The sequence below is a fragment of the Ambystoma mexicanum genome, chromosome 4q (genome assembly GCF_040938575.1).
Source record: "Ambystoma mexicanum isolate Mex_15411 chromosome 4q, UKY_AmexF1_1, whole genome shotgun sequence".
Taxonomy (NCBI): Eukaryota; Metazoa; Chordata; class Amphibia; order Caudata; family Ambystomatidae; genus Ambystoma; species Ambystoma mexicanum.
Genome location: NC_090928.1, coordinates 235,524,375 through 235,549,557, shown reverse-complemented (window position 1 = coordinate 235,549,557; position 25,183 = coordinate 235,524,375). Strand labels below are relative to the sequence as shown.

The following is a 25,183-nucleotide window of genomic DNA, read 5'->3' as shown; positions in this document are numbered from 1 at the left end:
ACTTGTTCCTCTAGGATTTAACCTCATTTGTAGAGTGCAAACTGAAGTGTATCTCTTGAAGGGGATATGTATTTAGTACTTGTTCCTCTAGGATTTAACCTCATTTGTAGTGTGCATACTGAAGTGTTATGGGGAAGGCCTGGGTGAGCAAAACAACAAGATGTATGAGGATTATTGGACATAAATCAGCTATCCGGGATTGTGACCAGAAGTCACGCATTGCACGGAATTTCTATTTGTTTCATGACACAGTTGAAAAACGTTGTATTTAGGTCCTTGAACATGTCTCTAGAAGTCCACGGGGGGAGAATTGTCTCCACAAATTACATCTAAGGCTAAGCTTCTGGATACATTCTTTGTGACATGCAGCAGAGTTTGTGCTTGGATGGATCACCTGTAATAGAGTGTCTGGACAGGCAGTTGTGCTTCCAGAATGAGCCACCTTGCTCTGCATCACTTCACTACCACAGCAGGACAGGGTTGGTGGCTGGACCGATAGGCTGGGGACCGACATTGTCATGCTCTGCATTCCATAAAGAGGTCATCCCATCCATGTTCAGGGAAATCGAGTATTCCTCTGCATGCTTCAGCACAATTGAGGGGACACTTCTCTACCAGAGCACGTAGTAGAGGTGATCCCCGGAACTGCGGTTCCCTCTTGCACTGGTGGGGAACCATTTTTACAGTTACCAATGTAAATATTACATTAACACTGCTCTATAGTGCTTCTCGATACATTTACCACAGGAAAGTAACCCTTCAACCTCAGCTGCAACACTCCAGAACTACTAATTCTTGCTTTCCCCTCATGATGTTGCTGGATGCTGTTTTGCTTCACTGACATACCTGGTACTGTTTTGCTGTCTTGGCTGGATGTAGTTATCCCCTAGTTGTCCTTGTGGTTGTGCGTTTCATGCATAGGGTCTTGCGTGTTGTTTAACGCAACACGAGAAATACCTATGATGTCCTATGCTGGACCCAGGCTAATTCTGTCATTTGTCTTTTCTTAATGTCTGGTTCCTGGGATTCAACATACATGTGCTGTGTTACAGGGCCAGGCCTGTATCCCCAATCATGTTTTCCATTTGTGCTCACAAGCAGCAGGTGCATAATATCATAAGGGACCCTCGTGGAAAGGGGACTGGTGTTATATGACATACTCATTTTGTTTTTCTCATTGCAGATCCACTTCTTGTGCCTTTTTGCCCCTTGTGCCTCTTCTCATTTTCCGCTCCTTTCAGCTCCTTGCCCCTTCACACTAGAACTCCCTGCCTCTTTCTATCCGCTCCATCCCTACCTGTTCTTCATTCCGTTCCTCCTTGAAATCAGTCTTTCTTCATTCCCCTCCCTGACACCCTATTCCCTTTTTTTCCCTTTCTCTCTCTCTCTTTCTCCCTCTCGTACCCCCATCTTAGTTTTCTTCATCTCCCCCTTCTTTCCTATGACCTCTCTTCCTACTATTTACTTTACTCCCTAATCTCTCTGCCTAATCCTTCCTTCCCTATCCCCCACTTCTTCTCCTCGTTCTCATATGCAAATTGTTCTACATACTGTTTTTTGGTTTGATCCATGTATATTTTTGCTTCTACTGTTCCATGTTTGATGTATTCTTGTTGTTAAACTGTAAAGCGCCTTGGATTAAGGCACTATACAAATTCAATAATTACAAATACAAATACTTCTCTGAACAACATGTCTAAGCCTCATCCACTTGTACCATCCTCAACCTCCTGTTTATACTAACGAAGGGGCAGGTGTGTGTCTCTAAAACTCAGGACATGGTGAAATGCAGATAAGAAATTAAGGACTTAGTACACATACAATGTATATTCTCAACCAGAAAGTCACCATAGATAAGCATCTGTGCCAAAATCTATGGGGCTACTAAACATTTGCTCGCCCACACAAAGATGGAACTCAGAATCAGGCATCGATTGCAGACATGCTTCTCACCCCAATGAACATGACCCCCAATGAGAAAGGGAAAGAAAAATAGCCTCCACTTTAAAAAGGTAATAAACATGTTGTTGTGCCAGTGCACTTACTTTTAAACAATGTTATGCGAATGAACTGGGAGCAGTAATACTTCCACAGATACATTTTCTGCTCAAACTGTAAGGTATCATTTTGCAAGTGTTTCTATATTTAATTTATTAATTATGGTTATAGCTCAATGAGCTTTATCATAATATACAAAAAAATTAGTACATAAAATATTAATACAAATACAGATACTAAATTCCATTAAAACAATTATTATATGGCCTGCGGTAGCGGCCATGAAGTTATGGTTAAGTTGCTAAACCCATAGGAAGATCACGTTTTCGGCGGCTTATAACTTCGCTCCCCCTGGACGAATCCTCACCAAACATTGCATAAAATGTATATTGCCCACTCCGAATTTCTTTGAAAAGTTTGGTGAGGTTTGGTCAAGGGGCAGCAAAGTTCAAACGGGGGTCCCAAAATGTCTTTTTTTCCCATAGACATAATGGCAAAAAACTTTGCTCACGCCTACAGATCAAACCGCTGGACGGATTTCCACCAAATTTGCGGCAGGAGTGGCGGCTTGGTCCTCTGATTGACCGTACTGTCCGCGGACTGGCCTCTGATTGGCATCGGGACGCGGCCGCTGATTGGGTGGTGAGGAAACGTGAAATGCGTCGGTTTCCCTGAAACCAACCATCTTGGATTTGCAGACTTTTTTGGGGTCCGCTAACAGCGCGGTGAAAACATGAAAAAGAAGCAGATTTTCACTTGTCAAACGCAACAAGCAATCTCTGGGGGTGTGGGCGGATGAGGATTGGATTGGATATGGCCATAAGAAGCCAAAAAACGGGTTGTTTCACCCCCAAAAGTCTGCAAAAACTCCAGATGTCCTGGGGCAGTCCTGTGGTGTTCGCGGACACTTCAGATGTCCTAGGACAAGGATATCTGTACCTATTTCTGTATTACAGGGTTGGGTAAAAGCAGTTTTTGGATGGCTTATAACGTTTGTGCCACTCAATGAAACTGCATGTAATTTAGCAATTTTATTCTAGAACTAATCCTGAATGGTTTTGCTAAGTTTTGTGGGATTCTGTCAAGAGGGGGCAAAATTAGGGGGGCGGGGGGTCCCAAAATATTGTAAAGGCATATAAATGTGGTGTCATTTGAAAAAATCTGCACAACATTTGGCAAAACGATTTTGGATCTAGATAGAAATGGTTTTCTATAGTTTGGTGGGATTCTCTTAAGAGGGGGTGAAATTAGAGGGGGTGTCTCAACATTTTTAGATGGCTTATAACTTTGTTGCTATTTGACGAATGTGGACAAACGTTTTGAGAAAGATTATAGACCCAACCTTCAATGTTTGTGTAAAGACTGAATGGATTTTGTCAAGTGGGGGCTAAGTTATATGACTATTGTATGTACATACATTTTGACACTTTAAAAAAATAAAACATGGGTGGATTTCGAGCAAACTCGCGAGGAGCATTGGCAAGGACATTAAAGCATGGTTTTGCAAATGTGCCTGTGTTTTATTTTTTGACAAGTGTAATAATGTAGGTACAAAAAATAGTCATATACCTTTGGTGACTGAGGTATAGCCTGTGGCCGTGGGCAGTAGCCAGATTGTCTGGGTCATGGCATAAGGTCATGACGCAGACAATCTGGCTACTCGCCATGGCCGCTAAGGATGAAAAATGGTGTTAAAGTGGCTATGTCTACCTGGGACCGGCTATGTGGTAAAGTTATTCGAAGGTAGGATAGGTTTGAAAGGGAAAAAAAGTGCTTATGGTAATATGTTCATAGGGTTTTGCAGGCTGCCATGGCAAGGGAAGAGGGGCTGTGTACGGAGCCCCACCTTCTCTTTCCATGTTGGCTGTCTTGGAAAAGGATTTTCCTTCCTACAGCGGGAAGGTTAATCCTTTCTTCTTACAGCGGCGTCCCGCTATAGGAAGAAAAATCCATGTTTTAGCACCCTGGGTTCCCGCTTTGGGAACTAGGGGTGCTAATGACCTTTATCCCCCATGTTAGGGACGATAATGGTCCGTAGCCCTCCTTATTTATTTATTTATTTATAATGCACCAATGCCTGCAGACATCAGGCTGTGTGGTTACAGTATCTGTTGAGGAAGATGAGGTGGAGGAAGACAGCTTACTACTTGCTGAGAAAGGAATAACCTTTTGAGAGCATTGCGGTCATTGTATTTGGTGTCGTGGCGCATGGAGGTGGTCCCGTAGGAGTACTGTCCAGGTAGTCTGCGACTGAGTACTCAGTGCATTTCACTTTGGTAGCTTTAGCCTTTGGTACCCTCCCAACAGTAGCAAATAACTTGCACACCAATGATTCGATCTTGGTGCTCGAAGTAGGCACTTCCTTTACCTCATCTTCTTGGTCCTCTTCATTGTCTTTGAAAGTACTGTGCTTTTTTTGTTGTGAAGGTCCTCCAGCTGGTGGTGGTGATGGTGGCTCTTGGGGAGGAGGGATGGCAATAACTGATGCCATTTTTAAGATAAATTGCAGTTTTGATAAAATTCTTCCAAGTATGTACTGTGTACTAGATTGGTAATGGATAATGAGTACAAAAAGGGGTAGGAGGTGTGCAAGGGAAATTTTGAAGAGTTCCTAGATCAGTAGAAAATGCAGTTCCAAACTGTCCGGAAAGGACGGATCTTATCGTGAAGTGCGGACGGGTTCTCGGACACGTCATCATGCCGCGCGCCAGCGTATGGTCATGTGGCACTGTACGGAAGGTCCGCAATGAAGTCAGATGTTCGTAGATGTCTACGGATACAAAACTAGTTGAAATAATTGCAAAAAGTGTATAGAAGTGTTAAAAATGATTCTAGAAGGTGGGAAATGGCAGAGTTTTAAGGTGATACTTTGTAACTTGGACACAAATATTGTTATATTTGGTAAGTATGATATTAGTAAGTTGTAGGGAAATAGCATGCACTGGTAAAAACTGGTAAAACCCCATGAAATTCACTGAAAAAAACGTTGTTAAAGGGACGTTATGGTTAAGTTGGACTAATAAAAACCTATGAAATTCAATGAAAAAACTTTGTTAAAGGGACGTTATGGTTAAGTTGCACTAATAAAAACCTATGAAATTCAATGAAAAAACTTTGTTAAAGGGACGTTATGGTTAAGTTGCACTAATAAAAACCTATGAAATTCAATGAAAAAACGTTGTTAAATGGACGTTATGGTTAAGTTGCACTAATAAAAACCTATGAAATTCAGTAAAAAACATTGTTAAAAGGACGTTATGGTTACAATTAAAATCGAAAAACCCCTGAAATTCACCAGTTATGTAAGCTAAGCAACCATAACTCGTGCCACCACCGTGCGCTGCTAAGACTAACACTCAGGACATCAAAGATGACATCACAAATATCATTGATGGCATCATGATGACATCACATGTGCATTTACTTTTCATACAAGGGGTTGTGAATGTAATGTTGGCAAAAAAGTATCAGGGATTATCGGGAGATGTGTAATAAAATACATACTTCATCACGCAATGTAGTGTTCTAAAGAACATTCCATTGAAGTGTTCTTTCTAGTCCAGGAACCTACTCATACAGAAATGTAGGCATTGGCTGCAGCACACACCACAGAAGTGCTATATTTGTAAGTTTCCAAAGTTATTTAATAAAAAGGTGAATGCTTCTGCATCAGACTTTTCAATACTGTGAAACATGTACTAAGTAGCTAATAATGCATCACTTACTACTTATTTCTACTAATACACACAAAACATAAATAGACTACAATGTATACAAATATGGGGCTTATATATGGAGAGTAAAGTAAGCAAACAAGAGGCAGTATCATTAGCAACTGTGTATAATCTACATGATTGTATGCATGCACAAAAATGACTGCTGTGTTTCAGGCCTGCTTCTTCCCCTATATATGTACATCATAAAATGCGATTAAATTCTAAGGAAAGTAGTTTAAGAACATGTGAGAATAGCAATATCTATAAATGTAATACCCTTTGAAAGTTAAGTTTCTGACTGTCAGTAAATAAACCCACATGGCCTATATATGGCAGTGAACAAAAAAGAAGGGGCTAGACATGCGATGTCATCAGTGATATCATCGTGGTGTCATCTTCGATGTCCTGGGTGTTAGTCTTAGCATGACGGTGGTGGTGCAAGTTATGGTTGCTTAGCTTACAATAACTGGTGAATTTCAGGGGTTTTTTGATTTTACTTGTAACCATAACGTCCTTTTAACAAAATGTTTTTACTGAATTTCATAGGCTTTTATTAGTGCAACTTAACCATAACGTCCATTTAACAACGTTTTTTCATGGAATATAAATATAAATAACATATACACACAACACAGTTCATTACAATTCGTAGTTAAATAACTGAACATAAACAACACAAATCTGATACTATCCAATCTATGTTACACAGAAATAATACAAATACAACCAACAAACATAGACATACAAATCCTTGGTTATTCGAGTTTAGATATATAATATTAAACAATGCAATGTACATAGATTTATGGCGGGAGTTCAAACAGTACTGCCAAAATGACTCACTCTTGATACTGCTAGGATCAGAGACATAGGGCCCCAGTTTATTTACATATAAGGACCATGTTCCCTGCACTCAGTCAAAACATGCTGCACACTCTCCAATTTATTAGGAACGACATTCCCTTGCTTCTTTAGGAATTCCCTGTTGTGGACCAAAGGAAGATAACACTGGCAATTTACCAATTCTCAATAACAGCACAAATCTACACAATTCGGGGGAAGGACAGAGTTGAATATAACATTGCAGGGTTTTGTATCGATGGTCAAGTTGATCAATAATGGTGGGGAAACTAGTATGTTTAGCGAGATGTTCATAGTTTTCGCACCAATCTCATTGTTCAAGTTTACAAGTGACTTTCTTAGTCAATATGCCCTGGGAGGATAGCTCAGCAGCAACGTGCTCGCCTTGGAAACAAGACGACATGAAGCAACACAGGTTCGATCCCCGGGTCCGCGCTTAGAAACCTCCAGGTATTAAGCACGTAATAAAAACGCAACTTAGAGACATATTGCTGTAACAGCGCCTCGATGCCCCTGGGCTATGTGAGCACTTTTTAAAAAAAAAGCAAAATAATTCTTGTAAGATATTCTCCCAAACAGGATTCCAAAACTTGCATGTGCAAGAGAAGCCAGCGATTAGAATTTAGTAGAGGATAATTGTTGGCCCAATAGGTCTAATAATGGTCAAACTGGTGCCTTACGTGATTTTAAGTACAGAAGGCTTCTCCTTTTGATTGCCATTGCGGAAAGTGATGTGAGGCCCAACTCTAGGCGGATTATTTCTATTGGGACACTGGGTCACAACCCCAGCATTCTCCGCCAGAATCTCCCTTCAAGCACGTTCAGCCAAGAGAAATCCTTCATACTAATAGCTTCCAGGCCATACAATAGTGAAGTGCAGAAACATTGCCTATACAGAGTAAAAATACCTTTGAGGCTAAAACCTGAAGCTGCCCTTACACATCGATGTGTCATATTTAATTTCGATATGGCCTTATGTTTTTTGGTTTCCTTCAATTCTGCGTAGTCAGGCTTAGTCGTAAATTCGACTCCTAAGTAATTATAACTATGCACTCGCTCAATGACATTCCCATCGATAACAAAAGTGGGAATCAACACCCGCTAAAGGGAGAAGAGCATTACCTTAGTCTTCTCATAATTCAACATAAGATCATGTTCCAAGGCATAGTTTTGCAGCACTTCCGTAGATCTTTTAAGTCCAGCAAAGGTGAGATCGAATATAATGAGGTTGTCAACATATGAAAGGCAAGAGACCCTAATCCTTGTTATCTTAGGCGGGCATGTATGGGCCGCTTCCAATGCTTTAGGTAATTCTAATAGGTAAATATTAAATAACAGGGGGCAAGAGAGCACCCCTGTTTTACTCCTCGATTGGTTCTAATAGGTGACGAAACCAGACCCTTATTGTCTAGCCTAATTTGAACTGTGGTGTTCTCATGCAAGCCCACAGTCGCCGATAGCAAATCATGAGGGCAGCCCAAACAATTCATTTAAGCCCAGAGTTTGCCCCTATCAATAGTATCAAAGGCGGCCCAAAAATCAATCATGGCCACATAGAGGCCCGGTTGATCTTTGGTATTGGCCATCTTGGTCAGCGAGTCTAATAGCCAAATACAATGGGCAGTGCCTGAACCTGCCCGGAAACCCATTTGAAAATGACTCAATATGCTAATAGAATCTACCCACCTTGTTAATCTTCCTAATAGTAAAGAGGCAAATATTTTACCAAATGCATCTAGTATGGCAAGTAGCCTGCCAGGTACATTGGTGTGCTACTCGTGACTGCTTTGTAGATCATACATGCATAGTACCCTGGCCTGAAGAGGAAGCCAATGCAGTTTGCATAGGACATGGGTGATTCGGTCAAATTTCCTCATGCACACTTAATAAGATGTGCTGCAGCATGGTGGACTGCTTTTAGGGGCGTCAATTTGCCCATTTGATCTACTTTCCAAATGTACTTCCTTTATTTTCTACTGTAAAAGGAATACTGTACCACAGTGGTCAGGGACGTCATTTCACCAAAATGCCAGGGGTAGCGGAAGTGAAATCACATGACCCTTGACTTCTTATAACATCACAGGAAGTGATGTAATTTCACCCCACACCGAAGTGACATCATGGGAAGCGATGAAACACAACCTTTCACCCCTTGACAAAATAGAAAGTGGCATCACATAGCATTGTTCCTAAGTACAGTACAAAAAATATGGTTACGATATCACTATAATGTGACATACATTTAATACAAGAATGGATCACCATATGTATCGTTAATATCAGTGTGTATAGGCCCATATTACTAAATTACTGTCAATGCAAGCAGACATCCAAGGCCAAATGATAATTATGTGTTATTATATTGCACTTATGCTTAAGTGCTTTATATAGAACAAATATACATACACTATCACCTGTGTTGGCACTCATTTATAAACCTCACAAGGACAAAGGGCTGAGTTGAGGTGTTTAAGAACAGACTAAATCAGTGACTCACCCCCTGAAGTGTGCTTAAAATAAACCTTTCATGAGTCTAGCAGTTATTGTATAGAATTCTAGTAAGACAAATTATTTGTTATTTCTATTCCTTCTTATTTAGGGTCACTTCTCAAAGTGTTACATTTGTGGAACCCCCTCTTTTTTTTTAAGAGGCCTGCACAAGAAAGTCAGCCACTCCAGAAACAAATAGCCACATAGTATTGGCCACATCCCAGGAGCTTCCACCTAAAAGAAACAACAACAAAAACCCAAAACTTTTAAAAACATTTTTATGGGTAGCAAGGGAGACCACAGGGGTAGCAAGGCAGACCTCAGGGGTCGTAGTTGTAACTACTAGTGACCCCCAAATGACGTCCCTGACAGTGGTTAGTCTGGGAGAATTTGATGACATGCTCATTCTCCTTTGCTGCATATGGAAAATGCAGCCCCAATAATACCCATTCTGAGCAGCTGTCTCCACTGCTCGTCAACTAGTATCCAGGTTAAATTCTAATAATTACACATCACTCACAAAGGCTTCCACATGAAGACACCTGCATTCATGATCAACAAGTTGAACAGGTCAGGCATCCTCTGAGAAAGCATCACTGCTACAACTATGACATTAACTATTTAACAGCACACACCACAAACTGACCTGATCAACAGTAAGAGCGGAAGAAGGGGAAATTGCTTCACAGTTCCTGACTGTGCTTCCAGTACTCACTCCCAATACATATCAGCAATATGAGGGAGTTGACTGTGTGACGAATTGGGGGAATTTGTCCCTGTGAGGCTAGGGAGGTGAGCCTGCTCCACAGCACCCTCCCTAAGGGTCGAGGCAAGTGGAACCTCACCAGGAGAGCTTCTCCCTTTGGGGACAAGGTATCCCTTTGCCCTCAGGAACTTCCCAGAGGCATCCAAGTGATGGATTATATGGACTTGTATAATGCACAAGAATTTGATCAGTTTCCTGAAGATAAGGTGAACCTGTATTACCAAAATCCATAATCTGAGGCTGTCCCTTTACATTCAAGTCTTCAATGGACTGTGCTGAGGAGACTGAAAAGGGATGATATGCCAAAGGACCAACGAGAAAGTGCGAAGAGCTGAGAGAGGGCAGCAAGCCGAGAAAGGGCGCAAAGTCGAGAGGGAGTGAGAGACTGAGAGAACCAGGGGAAGCCCCCTGTACGTAGCAGAGCGGAAAGAGGTGGAGCTGTTGCAAAACGCAGAGCCTGTGTAAGCCCGAGCAGGTCTGACGCGGAGATGGAAACACTGGAGGACCGGCGTGTGAGAGCAAAGGAAATCCGAGGAAGGAGGAACAGAGAGTTTGGTGGTGGTGTGACCACAAAGCAATCGTGGTGAACAGCTCGCCCATACAACGACGCTGATTCCACCAGTGGGATGGACAACCTCCTGAGCGAGTCAAGGCGCTAGTCATATGCCCAAAGCAAGAACGAAACAGAGATGAGAGAGACACCACAGAAAGTAAGTCGCCACACCCCAAAGAATGCAAAAGAGAGTCCATCGTCCTACAGATACCAGCAATGTTGCCCCGGAACACAGAAGGTAATACAGTGAAACGGAAAACCAGAGAAACAAGGGCGACACATTATAAACTAATCGAAACTTGTCCCAGTACTAATACTAAAAGAGGTGGAAATAATTTGATGAAACAGAACTGTGTTAATGAGATCAGAAGACATACAATAACTACTAGGTGGGAAAGGAATACAGTTGGAAACTTGGTACCTTGGAAAAGGGGAAAAGTCAAACCATATTCTGACGATAAGAAAAAGATTATAACAGAGAAAGATACTTGAGGAGTGCAGACCTGTGAGCGCAGAAAGTTAAGACTCATACATGAAACAGCACTCTGGGAAGAGGTGAAGTGTAAAGGGAAATTGAGCCCTTAAAATATCAGAGAGGAGAACAATATACTAGAGGGCCTCGAGCCCTACAGGACACAGAGAAAAATCCTGAAGAGAACTAACTTCAGAACTTAATCCAGAGGATAGCGAAAGACTATTTACGCTTGGTCTATGGAACAAGAAAGCCAAGAAAACCCTGTGATAAAACACAGCAACCAGGAGAAGGGAGACATTCTCCTGGCCTTAGTTATTTATGCTAGTGGTGGGGTTGGATAGGGTAGAGTTGGACAGTGGACAGACCTGTTTTGGACACTGACTGACAAGCACCTCAGTTAGTAAAATAGGTAGGAACACCCCGTCATAATAGGGAAAGACAGCTCTTATTTTACTTTAATTAAACAGCACAGTAAGAATGTCTTTACACTGTCCCAGTCCTTCTTCTGATTCTCCACATATGGTGTCAGGTTGGGATGTATTCCTCAAAGGCAAAGCCCCTACAGTAGCCACAGCTGAATCCCTAGGATTTTATTACATAGTAATAAGCAGGTTACAATACTAGCAGGCGAGAGACAACTAAGCGCTATGGGATTAACCTTAACCCCTCCTCCAGGAACTTATATTAGACTAGCATTCAAGTCTGGCCTGTCATGGAAATATGGGTTAGAGGCTGTGGCGGGAGTCATTGGGCCTCATTACGAGTCACCCGGTATGGAAATAACGGTGGCGGTAAACCCGCCGCCATCGTTGTTTCCATACTAGGTGATCTCGAGTCCTGCAGGCGGAGGTGTAATTCCCTGCCAGGTCTGACCTGGCGGGTTTAACACCATCCACCTGCAGGCGGACGTGGAAACACCGGCACCATCACGAGATGGTGCCAGTGTTTCCACTTCCCCATTCCCATTGAGTCCTATGGGACTCAATGGGAATGGGGATTTACCGAATTCTGCCTCTGGAATTCCTGGGTCACCGGGGTCGTAATGCCCTGGTAATTCCGGGAATCACGGAGGCGGAATGGTAATACGAGTCTGGCGGTAACCTGCCGGAATTTCAGGCACGGTTACCGCCAGACTCGTAATGAGGCCCCTAGATCCGAATTTCCATGGAGACATCAAAGTCCTCCTACATACCCATGGGAATAACCCATGTATCATAAAAGAGGGAGTGAAGATGACCCAAGGGGTTCTTGAGAAAATCGTATTCCTTGTACCACAGGAAGTAACAGAAAAACTGAGAAAGAGTGGGGAACAAATGGTTTTGGGGAGACAGACCTTCCCTGACTAGAGCAAATTTGAGAAGAAGTAGAGGAGGTAGCTCCCTTAACTGACCTCGCCTTTGCTCAAAGGAACAATACCATTCTTATGGAGTCCTTTAGTAGGATAATTACTGAAGAGAAAGGACATATTCAATCTAGTCCCTTGTTTTTTCTAAAAAAGGGGTTACTTTATCGAGGGGACATGAGTGCGTATGTAGTAAACAACTAGTTGTCCCACAGAGTCATTGGCGAGTAGTTCTCAGCAGGACACCAGGGTATAGGAAAAACTCAAAGCCAGATCATTCCCAGATTTTATTGGCCAGTAGTCTTTGCTGAAATCAAGAATTTTGTTCTAACTTGTTAAATCTGTCAAAGAACAACAACCAATCCAATTCCACTCACTGCAGCTGTTACCCATCTTTGAATCCCTGTTTTAATGATCGCTATAGACATAGCAGGTTCCTTAGAAGAATCCAAGCTCAGGAATCGCTACATCCTAGCAATTATGGATTATGCCACTCGCTATCCAGAGGCCTTTCCCCTCCGTAATAACACAACACATCAAACATTGAAGCAACTATTACCATTTTTCTCGAGGGTAGAATTCCCAAAAGAAATTCTTACCGACCAAGGTACTACCTTTATGTCATGCCTAATGCAAGAAGCCAAAGAAATTATCAATATTACGACCTTGAAAACCTCTGTATATAATCCACAAACTGACGGTCTGGTGAAGCATTTCCATCAAACCCTTAAGAAAATATTGCAAAAATGTATTGAGGCTGACGGAAGGAATTGGGATGTAATGATACCCTGGGCATTAATCACAGTCAGAAAAAAAACAAGCTTCCCTAAGATATTCACCATTCAACCTACTCTATGGAAAAGAGCCCAGAATCTTCTAGACATGCTAAGGGAAACTTGGGAAGAACAAGAAGAATCTATTTAGCCAATTTTTCAGACTGCACAGAAATTAAAATCCCCTTTGAAGGCATACGAGAAATCATGAACAAGCACTCAGGGCAAGTGCAAAAGCAACAGCAGGTTGCATACAATAAATGGGCCATACCACATACCTTCTAAATGGGGCAATCAGTCTTGGTTCTTCTACATACTTCAGAAAACAAGATGATTTCCAAAATGGTACAGTGCTTATAACATCTTGGAAAAGAAAGGTCCTTATATTGTCTCTGAACCAGATAGACAAAGGAAACCCCAAATGTATCACATTAACCTGATAAAAGAGTGGTAAGTAAATCCTAACCAAGACACCACTGTCACTATGGCTGCCCTTCTGGCTGACATGGGCATAGGACACCCATTAGTTCCCTCTGATCTGTCACCTGCCCAAAAGAGTGATATTATTGCTTTACGGGAGCAGTTTTTTGAGGTATTCTCAGACCAACCAGACAGGGTGAACAATTTATTCAATTTTATCAGAACACCAGCAGGGAAAACCATTAATTTAAGATCCAATAGAATCCCTGAGATTCGGAAGAAAATAATTGCATAAGAGGTTGACGAAATGCTCAAAGCAGATATAATTGAGCCCTCTGAGAGTCCTTGGTCCTCACCTATTGTTTTGGTTGCAAAACCAGACCAATCATGGTGGTTTTGCATCAAGTTTAGAAAGTTGAACTCAATATCAGTGCTCGATTATTATCCCATGCCGAGGATAGATGATCTCATAGAAAAGATGGGCTCATACAAATACATCTCCACTTTAGATCTGACGAAATGGTATTGGCAGGTCCCATTCAAACCATCTGATCAGGAAAAAAATGCCTTCTCCATCTCACAAGGCTTATTCCATTGTAATGTTCTCCCCTTTGGATTGCATGGGGCTCCAGCCACCTTTCTGAGGCTAATAGATAAACTATTGAAACCTTATTCAATCTTTTGCGGGCCGTATTTGGCTGATATTGTAATACATAGCGATAGCTGGCCAAAACACGGCCATCATTTATATGAGATCACCGGGGTCTTCAGAAAAGCTGACCTCACAGCTAACCTTCAAAAGGGTAATCTCAAACAATCCGGTGTGAAATATCTTTGAATTTTGTTAGGAATGGGCAGCTACAACCACAAAATGAGAAAGTAAAGGAAGTTCAGCTAATACCTGTCCGCAAGACCAAAAGGGTTCTTCGATACTTTTCAGTCTTGACTGGATACTATGGGAGATTTGTTTATAATTATTCAAAAATTGCAGCCAACCTGATGGACAAGCTTACAAGTGCCCAACCACAAAAGCTACTTTGGGACAAAGAAGATCAAGCAAGTTTTGATGGTATAAAGAAAGTCTTGTGCAGTGAACCTGTCCTCAAAATGCCTGATTTCAATCAAGACTTTTTACTACAAACTGACACTCCTAAAGTGTGCTTAGGGGCTCTGCTATCACACAAACATGACAGCTGTGAAAATCCTATACTATATGCAAGCCAGAAAGTCTTGCCCAGAGAAAAATCCTGTGCTACAGTAGAGCTGGAGGCTCTGGGCATAAAATGGGTGATCATGCACCTGTAGTACTATTTGACAAACATAAATTTAGATTAATCACGGACCACTCCCCAATTACATGGATGAGTTTGAGAAAGGGCACCAATCCCCAAGTAATGAGGTGGTTCTTGGATCTCCAACCATTCTGTTTCATGGTCGTACATCAGAAAGGTCAAGAACAATCATCTAAAACACGCTCTGGTGACTCCCCTACTGAAGAAGCCATCTCTGGACCCTGCAGTCTTTTCACATTTCTGTCCTATTTCTCTTCTACTGTTCACTATGAAGGTGCTTGAGTCTCTTATTTCCCCACTTCTTGGGGATTTTCTAGAATCGTCTCACTTTTTTGATCCTTTTCAGTCTGGGTTTCGCCCCGGTAGAGGAACTGAGTCAGTGCTTGTTGAGGTGGTAGAGGATCTGGCATGGTTGGTGGACCAGGGTGGGGTTGGAGCACTGATTATTTTAGATCTATCAGCTGCCTTTGACACCATTGACAACCCCACCCTGGTTGCTCGCCTCGCCTCTGCTGGCCTATCTGGCACAGTGCTCAAGTGGTTCACCTCCTTCCTCTCAGAACAATCCCAATCGGTCTCTTTGTTCCCTTTCAAATCCAAACCACCCTCCTGTCGTGCGGAGTCCCTCTAGACTTCACAGTATCCCCTATTCTCTTCAACGTCTATTTTCAGCCTCTTCTGGGTATTATCCAGTCTCACAGCTTTCTATGCTACACCTATGCCGACGACACACAGATCCTCCTTCGGCTCGATGTTTCCTGCTCCGACACTGTCGTTCAGCTTAGGGGCTACTTGGAGGCTGTGGGCGAATGGATGTCCAGTAAATGACTGAAGTTAAATGCTGATAAAACTATCCCTTCACATTTTCATGCTCCTGTAGTCTCCTCTTTGGTAATGAGCGGCATTGACTACTGCAATGCGCTCTATTTGGCACAACCTACATATTTATTATGCCGACTTCAGTTACTACAAAACATGGCTGCTGGAGCTGTTACCCACCCTCCCTATGGTGCTCACATCCTATTCTTCGTCAACTGCACTGGCTTCCGGTTGAGAAGAGGGTGCTGTTCAAGTCTCTTTGTATTGTGCATAAAGCCTTCTACAAACAGGAGCTGAATATCCCCAAGCTACATTTCTCCCCTGTATTCCACCTAGAGCACTCTGCTCTCCAACTTCTCTGACCATCCAAATTACCCGGGCCAAGCTCTCCCGGGTTGGTGGACACGCCTTCTCTCTGGCTGCATCAAAAGCATGGCACACCCTACCATATGTTTTGCGTCAAAGTGAGGGTCATTAATCTTTTCGTTGTGCGCTAAAAACTTACCTTTTCAAACTCTTCTGCTACTAGTTTTCTCCCTTTCGGTTCTCCTATCTGGTCCGTGCCAAGATGCCCTCGGTCAACACTGCGCTCTTCAAATTCCTATGACATAACAAGGGAATGTTTATTTCTTGATCTGGTTCCCTTTCAGTAAAGAAAGAGAAGTCACAGCAATAAGGGGAGGGGTATGTGATTAATTGAGGGAATTCGTCCCTTCTCTCCAAGGCATTCCCCGCCCCTTGGGGCTAGGGGGTTGAGCCTGCTCCACAAAACCCTCCTTATTGGTCAAGGCAAGTGGGACCACACATAGACAGACTCCCCCTTTGGGGAGAAGGATTCCCGTTCCCATGAGGAACTCCCTGAGGCATCCAAGTGATGACCTACATGGACTTGTATAATACACCTGAATATTATCAGTTTCCTGAAGATAAAGTTAACCTATATTATCAATAACCAGAAACTGAGGCTGTCCCTTTAAATCCAAGTCTCCAATGTACTATGCAGGGTTGAGATGCCAAAGGACCAGCGAGAAATTGTGAGGAGAGAGGGCGGAGAGCCGAGAAAGGGCAGAAAGCCAAGAGAGAGCAAGAGACTGAGAGAACCAGGGGAAGCTCTCTGTACACAGCAGAGTGGAAGGAGGTGTGCCGTCACAGAATGCAGAGCATGCATAAGGCTGAGCAGCTCCAACTCAGAGCCTGTGCAAGAGCTGGGGAAATCCAAGGAAGGAGGAACAGAGAGTTTTGGTGGTGGCTTGACCAGAAAGCAATCGTGGTGGACAGCCCTCTTGTACAACGATGCCGATACCACCAGCGGGAAGGAACCACCTCCTGATCCGGGTCACAGCACCAGTTATATGCCAAAAGCAAGAACGAAACACAGATGGGAGAGACACTGTGGAAAGTAAGCCATAGAGCCCTCAAGAATGCAAAAGAGAGTCCAACATTCTATAGGTACCAGCAACATTGCACAAGAACACAGAAGGTAATATGGGGAACAGGATAAACAGAGAAACGAGAGGAACTCATTATAGGCTAATCGAAACTTGTCCCAGTACTAATACCAAAAGAGGTGGAAATAATTTGATGAACCAGAACTGTGTTAACCGATATTAAGAATCTCGGTATCCTCAAACATCCACTCCACAAACCCTTGCAAAGGTTTGATACCAAGGGAGTACTGATCTACGTAAGATCAGTCATCAAACCTGCTCCCGACATTAGTCACTTCATCTCTTTTCAAATTGGGATTTATCTTCTTAATGGAAACATGGCTGCATGAACATTCCAATTGGTTTATGAGGAACCTAATGCCCTCTGATATTTCTATATTTAGGGCACATAGAGTAACTGGTCAGATAGGCAGAGGGACCACAATTCTGATTGACAATGTGTACACTGCCTCAGGAATGGAACCACTCTCCACTCCACCCTGAGAGGGTCATGTAGTTATGCTAGTAATGTATGGATCCAGTCTTATCTCCCTCAGTTTTTACTTTTGTCATCCTCTAGGCAAAAATGTACCTTTATTCCATCTCTTTTTAACTTTATAACTGCCAACTCTCTCGTAGTACTACATGTGTTGGTTTGGAGATGACTTTAAAAGGTGGGTCGCTGTACCAGCTGACTCTCTTTTCACCTTTCATATTGACGACTGGTGCTCTGAGTCTAAAACCAATGATCTATTAACCCAACCATTTCAAGGGCCACACATTAGAACTTTTGTAAACCCTTGATTTGAATATCGTTTGGCTTTTAAGTATCTTCAGTGATTCGTATGCCCCCACTACCATCTTGGAGCCACCTCCCCTTCTTTGATTTCTTTCAAAGATTGGTTAACGTTAATATTGAGAGATTCAGTTTTCAAATGACTGATGCAGGTACTTTTCTCCCTGGCGCTTCGCTTCCCACTTCTACTAGATTGGAATCTTCCCATTACCAGAGGATCACCTCTTACTTCACCAGTTCTCTGGGGTCAAAGTCCTTGCTAAGGACTTCAAAGACCCTCAACCAACAGAATTTCCTATTGACCCAATTTCTACATGGGCACTGTAGGTCTGTAGGGAGGCCTCCAGATAAGTGTCGTACCAGGCCCTTTTAGAATTTAGAATCTTGTATATACATAACATCTTTTATTTTTCCATGCGTACATTTACGCACCAGCTGAAAGCTGTGGGCAGTTCATAGGCAAGGTGACTTTGCATTTTTTCTTTCATCTGTGTGCACTGACTGTCAGAAAGAAACAGCACACAGTGAGATAGGGAATGGTTGCTTTCTGTTCAGCTTCTGCTTTGTTTTGTGTCTGAAGATGCTCGTGGGTAGTAGTATTATGCTTGGATATTTATTTTTCTAGCATTTTAGGATTTTATCGGTAATAGCATGGAAAACATAGTTACAATTGAAAGTATCCTTTATAACAAATTGTGCTTTTTTCAGTCACTGCATGCTTGCCTTGATCAAAAGTATTTTTAGGAGTTCCTTTCTTGTGTGCATTTATCATCAATATGAACCTGCGTGGTGTGTTTATTTAAATGAATGTGTAAGAGAACGTTTTCAGCAAATGTAATACATAGTTTGAAGCCAGGCCTCTTTGCTAGACAGCTCTGTTTTGTTTCTAATATGCTCTATTCATTTATAAGTTTAGTCATATTTTGGTTAGCTGTCGCAAACTTCTTTTTCTTGCGGAGGTAAATCCTTTTTACTCTTACAATTTAATTTACAGTCTAATTATAAAGACAGTTGGGCCTCATTACAAGTTCGGCGATGCAATAAGAAATTGATGGTAATTCTGTTACAGCCAGATTTCTGTCAGTAACAAAATTAGTTTGTAGGTAAAGTGGAGGACTCACCTTCGGGAAGCTAAAAGCTGGAGGTGAAGCCTTCTTTTCACCTCCAAAAATGTGATGATTTACTGTGCAGTAATAACGCTTGTGGTAAACCTGCCAAAACCCCCATGGTGTCCTCTGTACTCCAAAAATGGGGATGTACACCATTGTACTATCTCTGGTAATGCCACGGGCTGAGTGAAAGTAACAGTAAATGATTTTAGTGGTAAAATGGCAGATTTACCACTCCTTTACTGCCAAACATGCTATAAACCCCATTGAGTAAAATACTGAAAACCTTATCTGGGGCACGGATGAATATGCAATGTCTAGTTAAGCATCCACTCAATCTGAACTTGGGGTCAATGCGGTAAATTGTCCTATAAATGGTCGGCGGCAGCAAGGCCTATTCTCAGGGGTGAGTGATTGTCATTAAACACATCACAGGGGGTCACAACCTCTTTGAGATAACAAGTAAAACATTCAAAAGCCAGACTCTCCAGTCGGTGCAAGCGCAGCCAACACACACAAAAATGAAATGGTTACATTTGCAACTGAAATAGAAACTCAGCAAAACATGTCCCTGCAGAGGTAATATAGAAAGGTATTTAATGTTTTTCATGTAGCGCTTCATGTAGGGTTCCTCCAACTTCTGAGCACTGTCATTATTACCTCGGTCAATAGTCAGTTTACCGACCTCTAAAGAATGTACGGCTGTGTACAGTCAACAACAACATTTCACCATGAGATCAGACAATTCTGCCATCAAACCTCAAAACACATAATACAAGTCTTGTTTGCTTTGCTATTGTTTACAGAAGAGATCAAATGTGCTGACCTTTGTAGAGGAATAATGATGGGTGTACTGAGTGACTTAGCCTCCTGCATAACATTAACATTACATCCCGCAGCATTCTTTAGGAAGTGAACCAGCTTTAGGGTAGCCATAAATTGGCCCACAAATCATTTGTTGTTCTAAAGTTGAATTCCTTCTTATTACGGTTTACTACATTTCTACTACGTGGAGTTTTTCAAATACTAGTACGTGAAGATTTTCGATTCTAGAAGCAGAGTTAGCCTACTTATTCGGACTAGTCGCTAGCAATGCTATATCGGTTCTATCTGTGAAGAGCTTGCACTGCAGAGGCAGTTAACTGTTCCTGTTCTATGTGGGTGGTGCTTCCACTGATGTGGTTATCCTGTACCTTGTCTATGTGAGCGGGAGCTTAGCTCACTGAAGCCCATGATCTTTGTGATGGGAAAGTGGACTGCTGAGGACTAAGCTGTGCCCGTTCTGCGCAAGTGTCGCTTGCATTGCTGAGGCCCTTTTTTTCAGTGTGGGGGTGCTTGCACTGTTCCATCCCATGCAGTGCCTCCTCTATGCAAGTGTAACCTCTATTGCTGTGACCTACAACGTAACTGTTCTATGTGTGGCAATCATGTACTGTTAAGACCCACCAATCCCTACTTACCCGTCTCCAGGTGGCCCAGAACATGGCCAAGCAAAAGGGCTAAAAAAGAGGGGTCAAATCTCTGCTGCCTGTCAAGACAGTCACTGGATTCCAGTGAGGGCCAAAATTCAATTTCAGGTTGGCTCTCTGACCCACACACCCTCAATAACTTGCCCAACAATGTACTAATGATATCACATTGTGTGAACTACACTTGTGTAAATCAGGACTTTTCAAGGTGCTCTGCCTCCAGCTTGAGAGGATAGGAGAGGTAACTTTTTCGGTTGAAGGGTCCATTCCCTGGGATAGTTTACCTTTCAGCCTTAAAGTGGAGAACATTAACAACAACACATATTTTTTGTGGAATTAATCACATTTCTATATATTTATGAATTAACTGATGATTCTAAGCTGATGACGATTCCACAAAAAATATTTGTTGTTGTTAATGTATGTCTCCACTCTAAGGCTCAAAGTTAAACTCAGAAAATGCTAAAAAAAAAGTAACCTATTTTTATTAATAGTACAAAAGCTTTAGGAAACTAATTAAAAACTATACAGAAACATTGACACATAATCTAAACGTTACCCTAACACAGGTGAAATCACATCAGTAAATCATCTACACCACATATATCAAAAAGCATTTTCTGAAATTTAAATTGGTTTTCCCATATTACTTTAGCTATATTATCTCTCAGTTTTCACAGATATCCTTACATCACAGTTTGGTTAGGCAAGGATACCATCATTTAATTTACTCTTTGGCAGCATCTAACAAGTCCAGCATCTACACTGAGACATGTTCTTCAAAAGCCATCGTCTACAGGGCACTCAGTTTATGTGCTCACGCAGTAGAGTGCATCTGTAAAACTTCAACCAAAACCATGTAGTTATGTTACGAAAAGATACCAGAGGTGATTTTCAATTGACTTGCATGCAGCATTCCAAAACAGCAGTACTTGGTCAGTTGGCGATTCTATGTAGGTATGCTGTTTATTCAAGAATTGATTTTTTCAATTACAGCTTTTGCCAAATAAGGAGTTGGCCTACTGTTGGTCAATATTTAGATTCTCTGCAAACAGGTGAAGCGCTATATGTCACATTATGCTGAAGTGTGGGCTGCATAATTAAATTATTGCACTTTTTCACTAATTGATGGATGCTGCTATGATTTGATTGTTTGCACCTCAATTAAGTAAATACGCCAATTAAGTAGTAGTGATCAATACAGATTAGCATTCTTAACTCATTATGATTTTTTGTTGTTTTTTGATTAGGGCAGTACTTTTCCTGAGGAAGACGTGGCCTATACATGCTAGGCACTCCGTCTAAACAGTTTTTTTAAGTGTTCCCACCATCGTTGATAAACTTGTGACCTATAAATCTTAGGTGTAGCATTATTGCCAGTTGGGAGATTATAGAGACCATGCATGTATCATGATCCACCTATAGGTTCTACTATGAAGACAATTTATGTTTGAAGAGTTTGGATACACGTGGCAACATGATTTAAGAATGTGATTTCACCTGTGTAATGGTCATTTTTAGATTACGTGTCAATTCAATTGTATAGTATTTTATTATTTCCTTAAGGTTTTTGTACTATTAATAAGAAGGAGTTTTTTAGGACTCTGTGAGAATGCTGAAATCTAATCAAAAACGTAGACGTTTTAATATTCAGCTGATTGATAAATATATGGAAATTTGATTAATTCCACCAAAAATATTTTCTGTTGTTAATGTAGTTTTCCTCCTCTTCCTACCCCTCCTGAATTTTTGTGGTTTATGGGACAACCCCTTTTATTATGGTTAGGTTAGAGACCAAACATATTGCATTTGCAAACAAGCTCCCAAACCTTCTATTATTCAAGGCCACTTGTTTTTACCGGACTTCCAGCTCTGCCAAAGATCAGAGGTTCGATATGGCATTGGTCATAACTGGATGCTTGATAAATGTGTTCCCTTGTTAAACAAAATAAGGCTTTTAACATTGGCAAATCAAAGGTAATGTTGAAAGAACATGGCTCTTTACTATTTAGAGAGAAATGATAAGCTGTCAAATCAACTTTCGACTGTTGTTTGGGTGATGGACAGAACCATGCTGATTTTGCTGTTGTTCATAATAAATGGGTTAAATAACGGATACGGTCTGGCATTATTAATGGCAAAATGAAGGGCACGGACTGCATTTTAGACTGTCATGGAAAATTAATTCCTTCTAACGGAAAAATACTGTTTTTAGTCCAATCAGTTATTTTTGATTGTATTAGAGTGTTAGATTTTCAAATCAATTGTAAGCTTTTTAAAATAAACTTTGTGAAAAGTGGATTGTGGTAAGTATTAACCCTGACATATCACTTGACGTGTTCAAATCATCACTACCGAATGAGCAGTCCAAATACCTTGCATTAAAACACAATAAATAGCTACCTAAAAGGAGATCTTTTAAATAAATAACGACATCCTCTTTTGGACCATTGCTTCAATCATGTACACAGAGGCTACTCAGAGAAACATGTAAAGTTGGGATAAAGCAATGTTGGGCTGCCACACATAGAGTAGAACACTATGGGCTTATACATGTCATGCGGTCATGGCGTAAACACTATACTGAAGTGTGCGATGCAAATGGTTGTCAGAGTGGGCAGAAGAGGTTCTTTCGGTGCAGTCCAATCCTGATGAACTATTTATGTGAACAAGAAACACCCACTACCTTGACAAAATATTTTCTTGCATGTATTCTTTACTCCTCAGAACAAATTTCAGGTATATCTGATGCTTTTGTTAGTGCACCGTTTGGAGGGGAGACGACGAGTCAACTCCACAATAAAATTCAATGAAACGTAGCTTAACCGTGACTTGAGACCACTGAAAGGAATTGCAACATAAGCATAAGCATAACAGCTTTTCCATGGTAAAAATTAAAAACTCATTGGTCAAATATCAAAGGAAAACGTACCTTTTACTATGAAGCTGTATTCTTGTCCAGTAGAGAGGTTTCATTGGACGACATGGTTCGATTGGCTTTTTTCTACTCCCACAGTCCTGCTGCTGCATCCCAATGGCAAACAAACATCCAGGCAATGGGGGACCAATTGTTCCACTACCTGGATAAGGACAAGCTGCAGAGTTTAAACCGGGTGCTGGAGGGGGTGGTGGCGGCGGTGGTGGTCCACTGCCCAATCCAGGCAACGGTGGAGGTGGAGGGGGTGGCGGCGGCATAGGTGGTACAGAAGTCTGACCTGGCAACGGTGGTGGTGGAGGTGGCGGCGGTACCCCAAAACAAGGCAAAGGAGGAGGTGGAGGGGGAAGTGGAACTTGAGAGCCTGGCAATGGTGGTGGAGGTGGAGGAGGAGGAAAAACAGTAGAGCCTGGTAATGGTGGGCAAGGGGGTGGTGGAGGAGGAGGAACAGGAACCCCAGAGTCTGGCAAGGGTGGACAAGGAGGAGGAGGAGGAGGCGGAGCAGGAATCCATACACCAGGTAATGGAGGTGGAGCAGGAGGGGGAGGAATGTCTAAAACTGATGGGTAAAGAGAGGAAGCTGAAATCGGCATACCAGGTAATGCTGGTGGAAGTGGAGGAGGTGGGGGAGGGGGCGGTGGAGGAGGCATTGAGGTAGACTGACAAGCAAATGGTAACGGTGGGGCAATGGGCACTCCCATCTCATGGTGAGTCAATGGAACTAGATGCAACTCAGTACCGGGCAAAGGCGGTGGAGGTGGTGGAGGAGGGAATCCCGTACAAGGCAACAGAGGTAAAGTTTCTTGGTCAGGCAGAGGTGGTGCAGGTGGAGGAGAAATAACTTCTACTCCAGGCAGTAGAGCTGAAGAGGAACTTATGCCAGATTGAATTGGAGGAGGAGATATGCTACAACTGTCCTCTAATGTAATGGAAGAACTGGGAGTTGACACATTGGGTATTGGCTCATGGTTATGCAGAACAACATGTTCCATTTCTGCACTTGATGTAGAAGGACATGGTAACAATGAAGGCGCTGAAGATGAAAATACTGTTTCTACCTCCGATCCTGCAAGTGATGCTTGGACAGGGACCTCGTGGTGCATAGTTTCAACAGAATGACCCAAGTATTGCTTCAACAAGGTTTGTTTTGGTGATAGAACTACAGCTATTTCAGAGCAGTAAGTCAAATGAGTTTGAGGTTGGAGAGTAGGCAATTCCAAAGCCGATTCTGCCCCGAAATTCCCATCAAGCGTGGGTGGTGGCTGTGGCAGTGTATCAGCAGAAGGCACTTTTTGCGAAACACATTCTTCTGTTGGCGATGTCTGTACAGATTTTACTTGCAAAATACTTTTGGGCGGGACATTTAAGTCAACTTTATGTAGATCAGCATGCGTCGAGCCTGAGCGCGAAACAGCCTCACACTGAATCCCCAGTTCTATTGTTCTTCGGACCATATCCATTGGTAAAGACTGTTTTTCTAGTTCTGTTATTTTCGTCCTGAGATCTTCAATTGTTTGTTCCAATTGCTGAATTACATTGGCATGCTCTTCCTTGAACACCACACTTCCCAACTCATCCTCCTCCTTTAAAAGAAAAGAAAGCATGTCACAAGTGAGGTTGCACACTTCGGACTTAACAACAGAAAAGTTCTAATTCTAATGGGCAATGCAGAGAAGTAATACACAAGCCGTACACAAGGGGGTTGATTCTACATTTCACCTTTCTGTTGGGGCTAAACAATGATCTTGCTAATCCTTCAATTCCGGGTCAATCTACATTCTCCCCAAAATGCTAACATCCCCCACCTCTCTGAAATAATATTACATTGCATTGCAGAATTTAGGCCAGAAAATACTTGGGAATTTGGAAAGGTCCACATTGGTAATTTTGAGTGACAGATAACGATCCCCTTTAGTCACATGGGGTGCATGTCTGGAAAACA

At 42.1% G+C, this 25,183-nt stretch overlaps 1 protein-coding gene across 1 annotated transcript in view; it reads right to left on the bottom strand.

The window, feature by feature from the left end:
* The window catches only part of LOC138467625 (formin-2-like), a 629,879-nt gene that overhangs the window by 325,862 nt on the left and 278,834 nt on the right, over positions 1–25,183 (bottom strand). Inside the window, exon 5 of the mRNA XM_069607785.1 lies at positions 23,239–24,824. Within this exon, the coding sequence (XP_069463886.1) occupies positions 23,239–24,824 (1,586 nt within the window). The remainder of the gene's footprint in view (positions 1–23,238; positions 24,825–25,183) is intronic.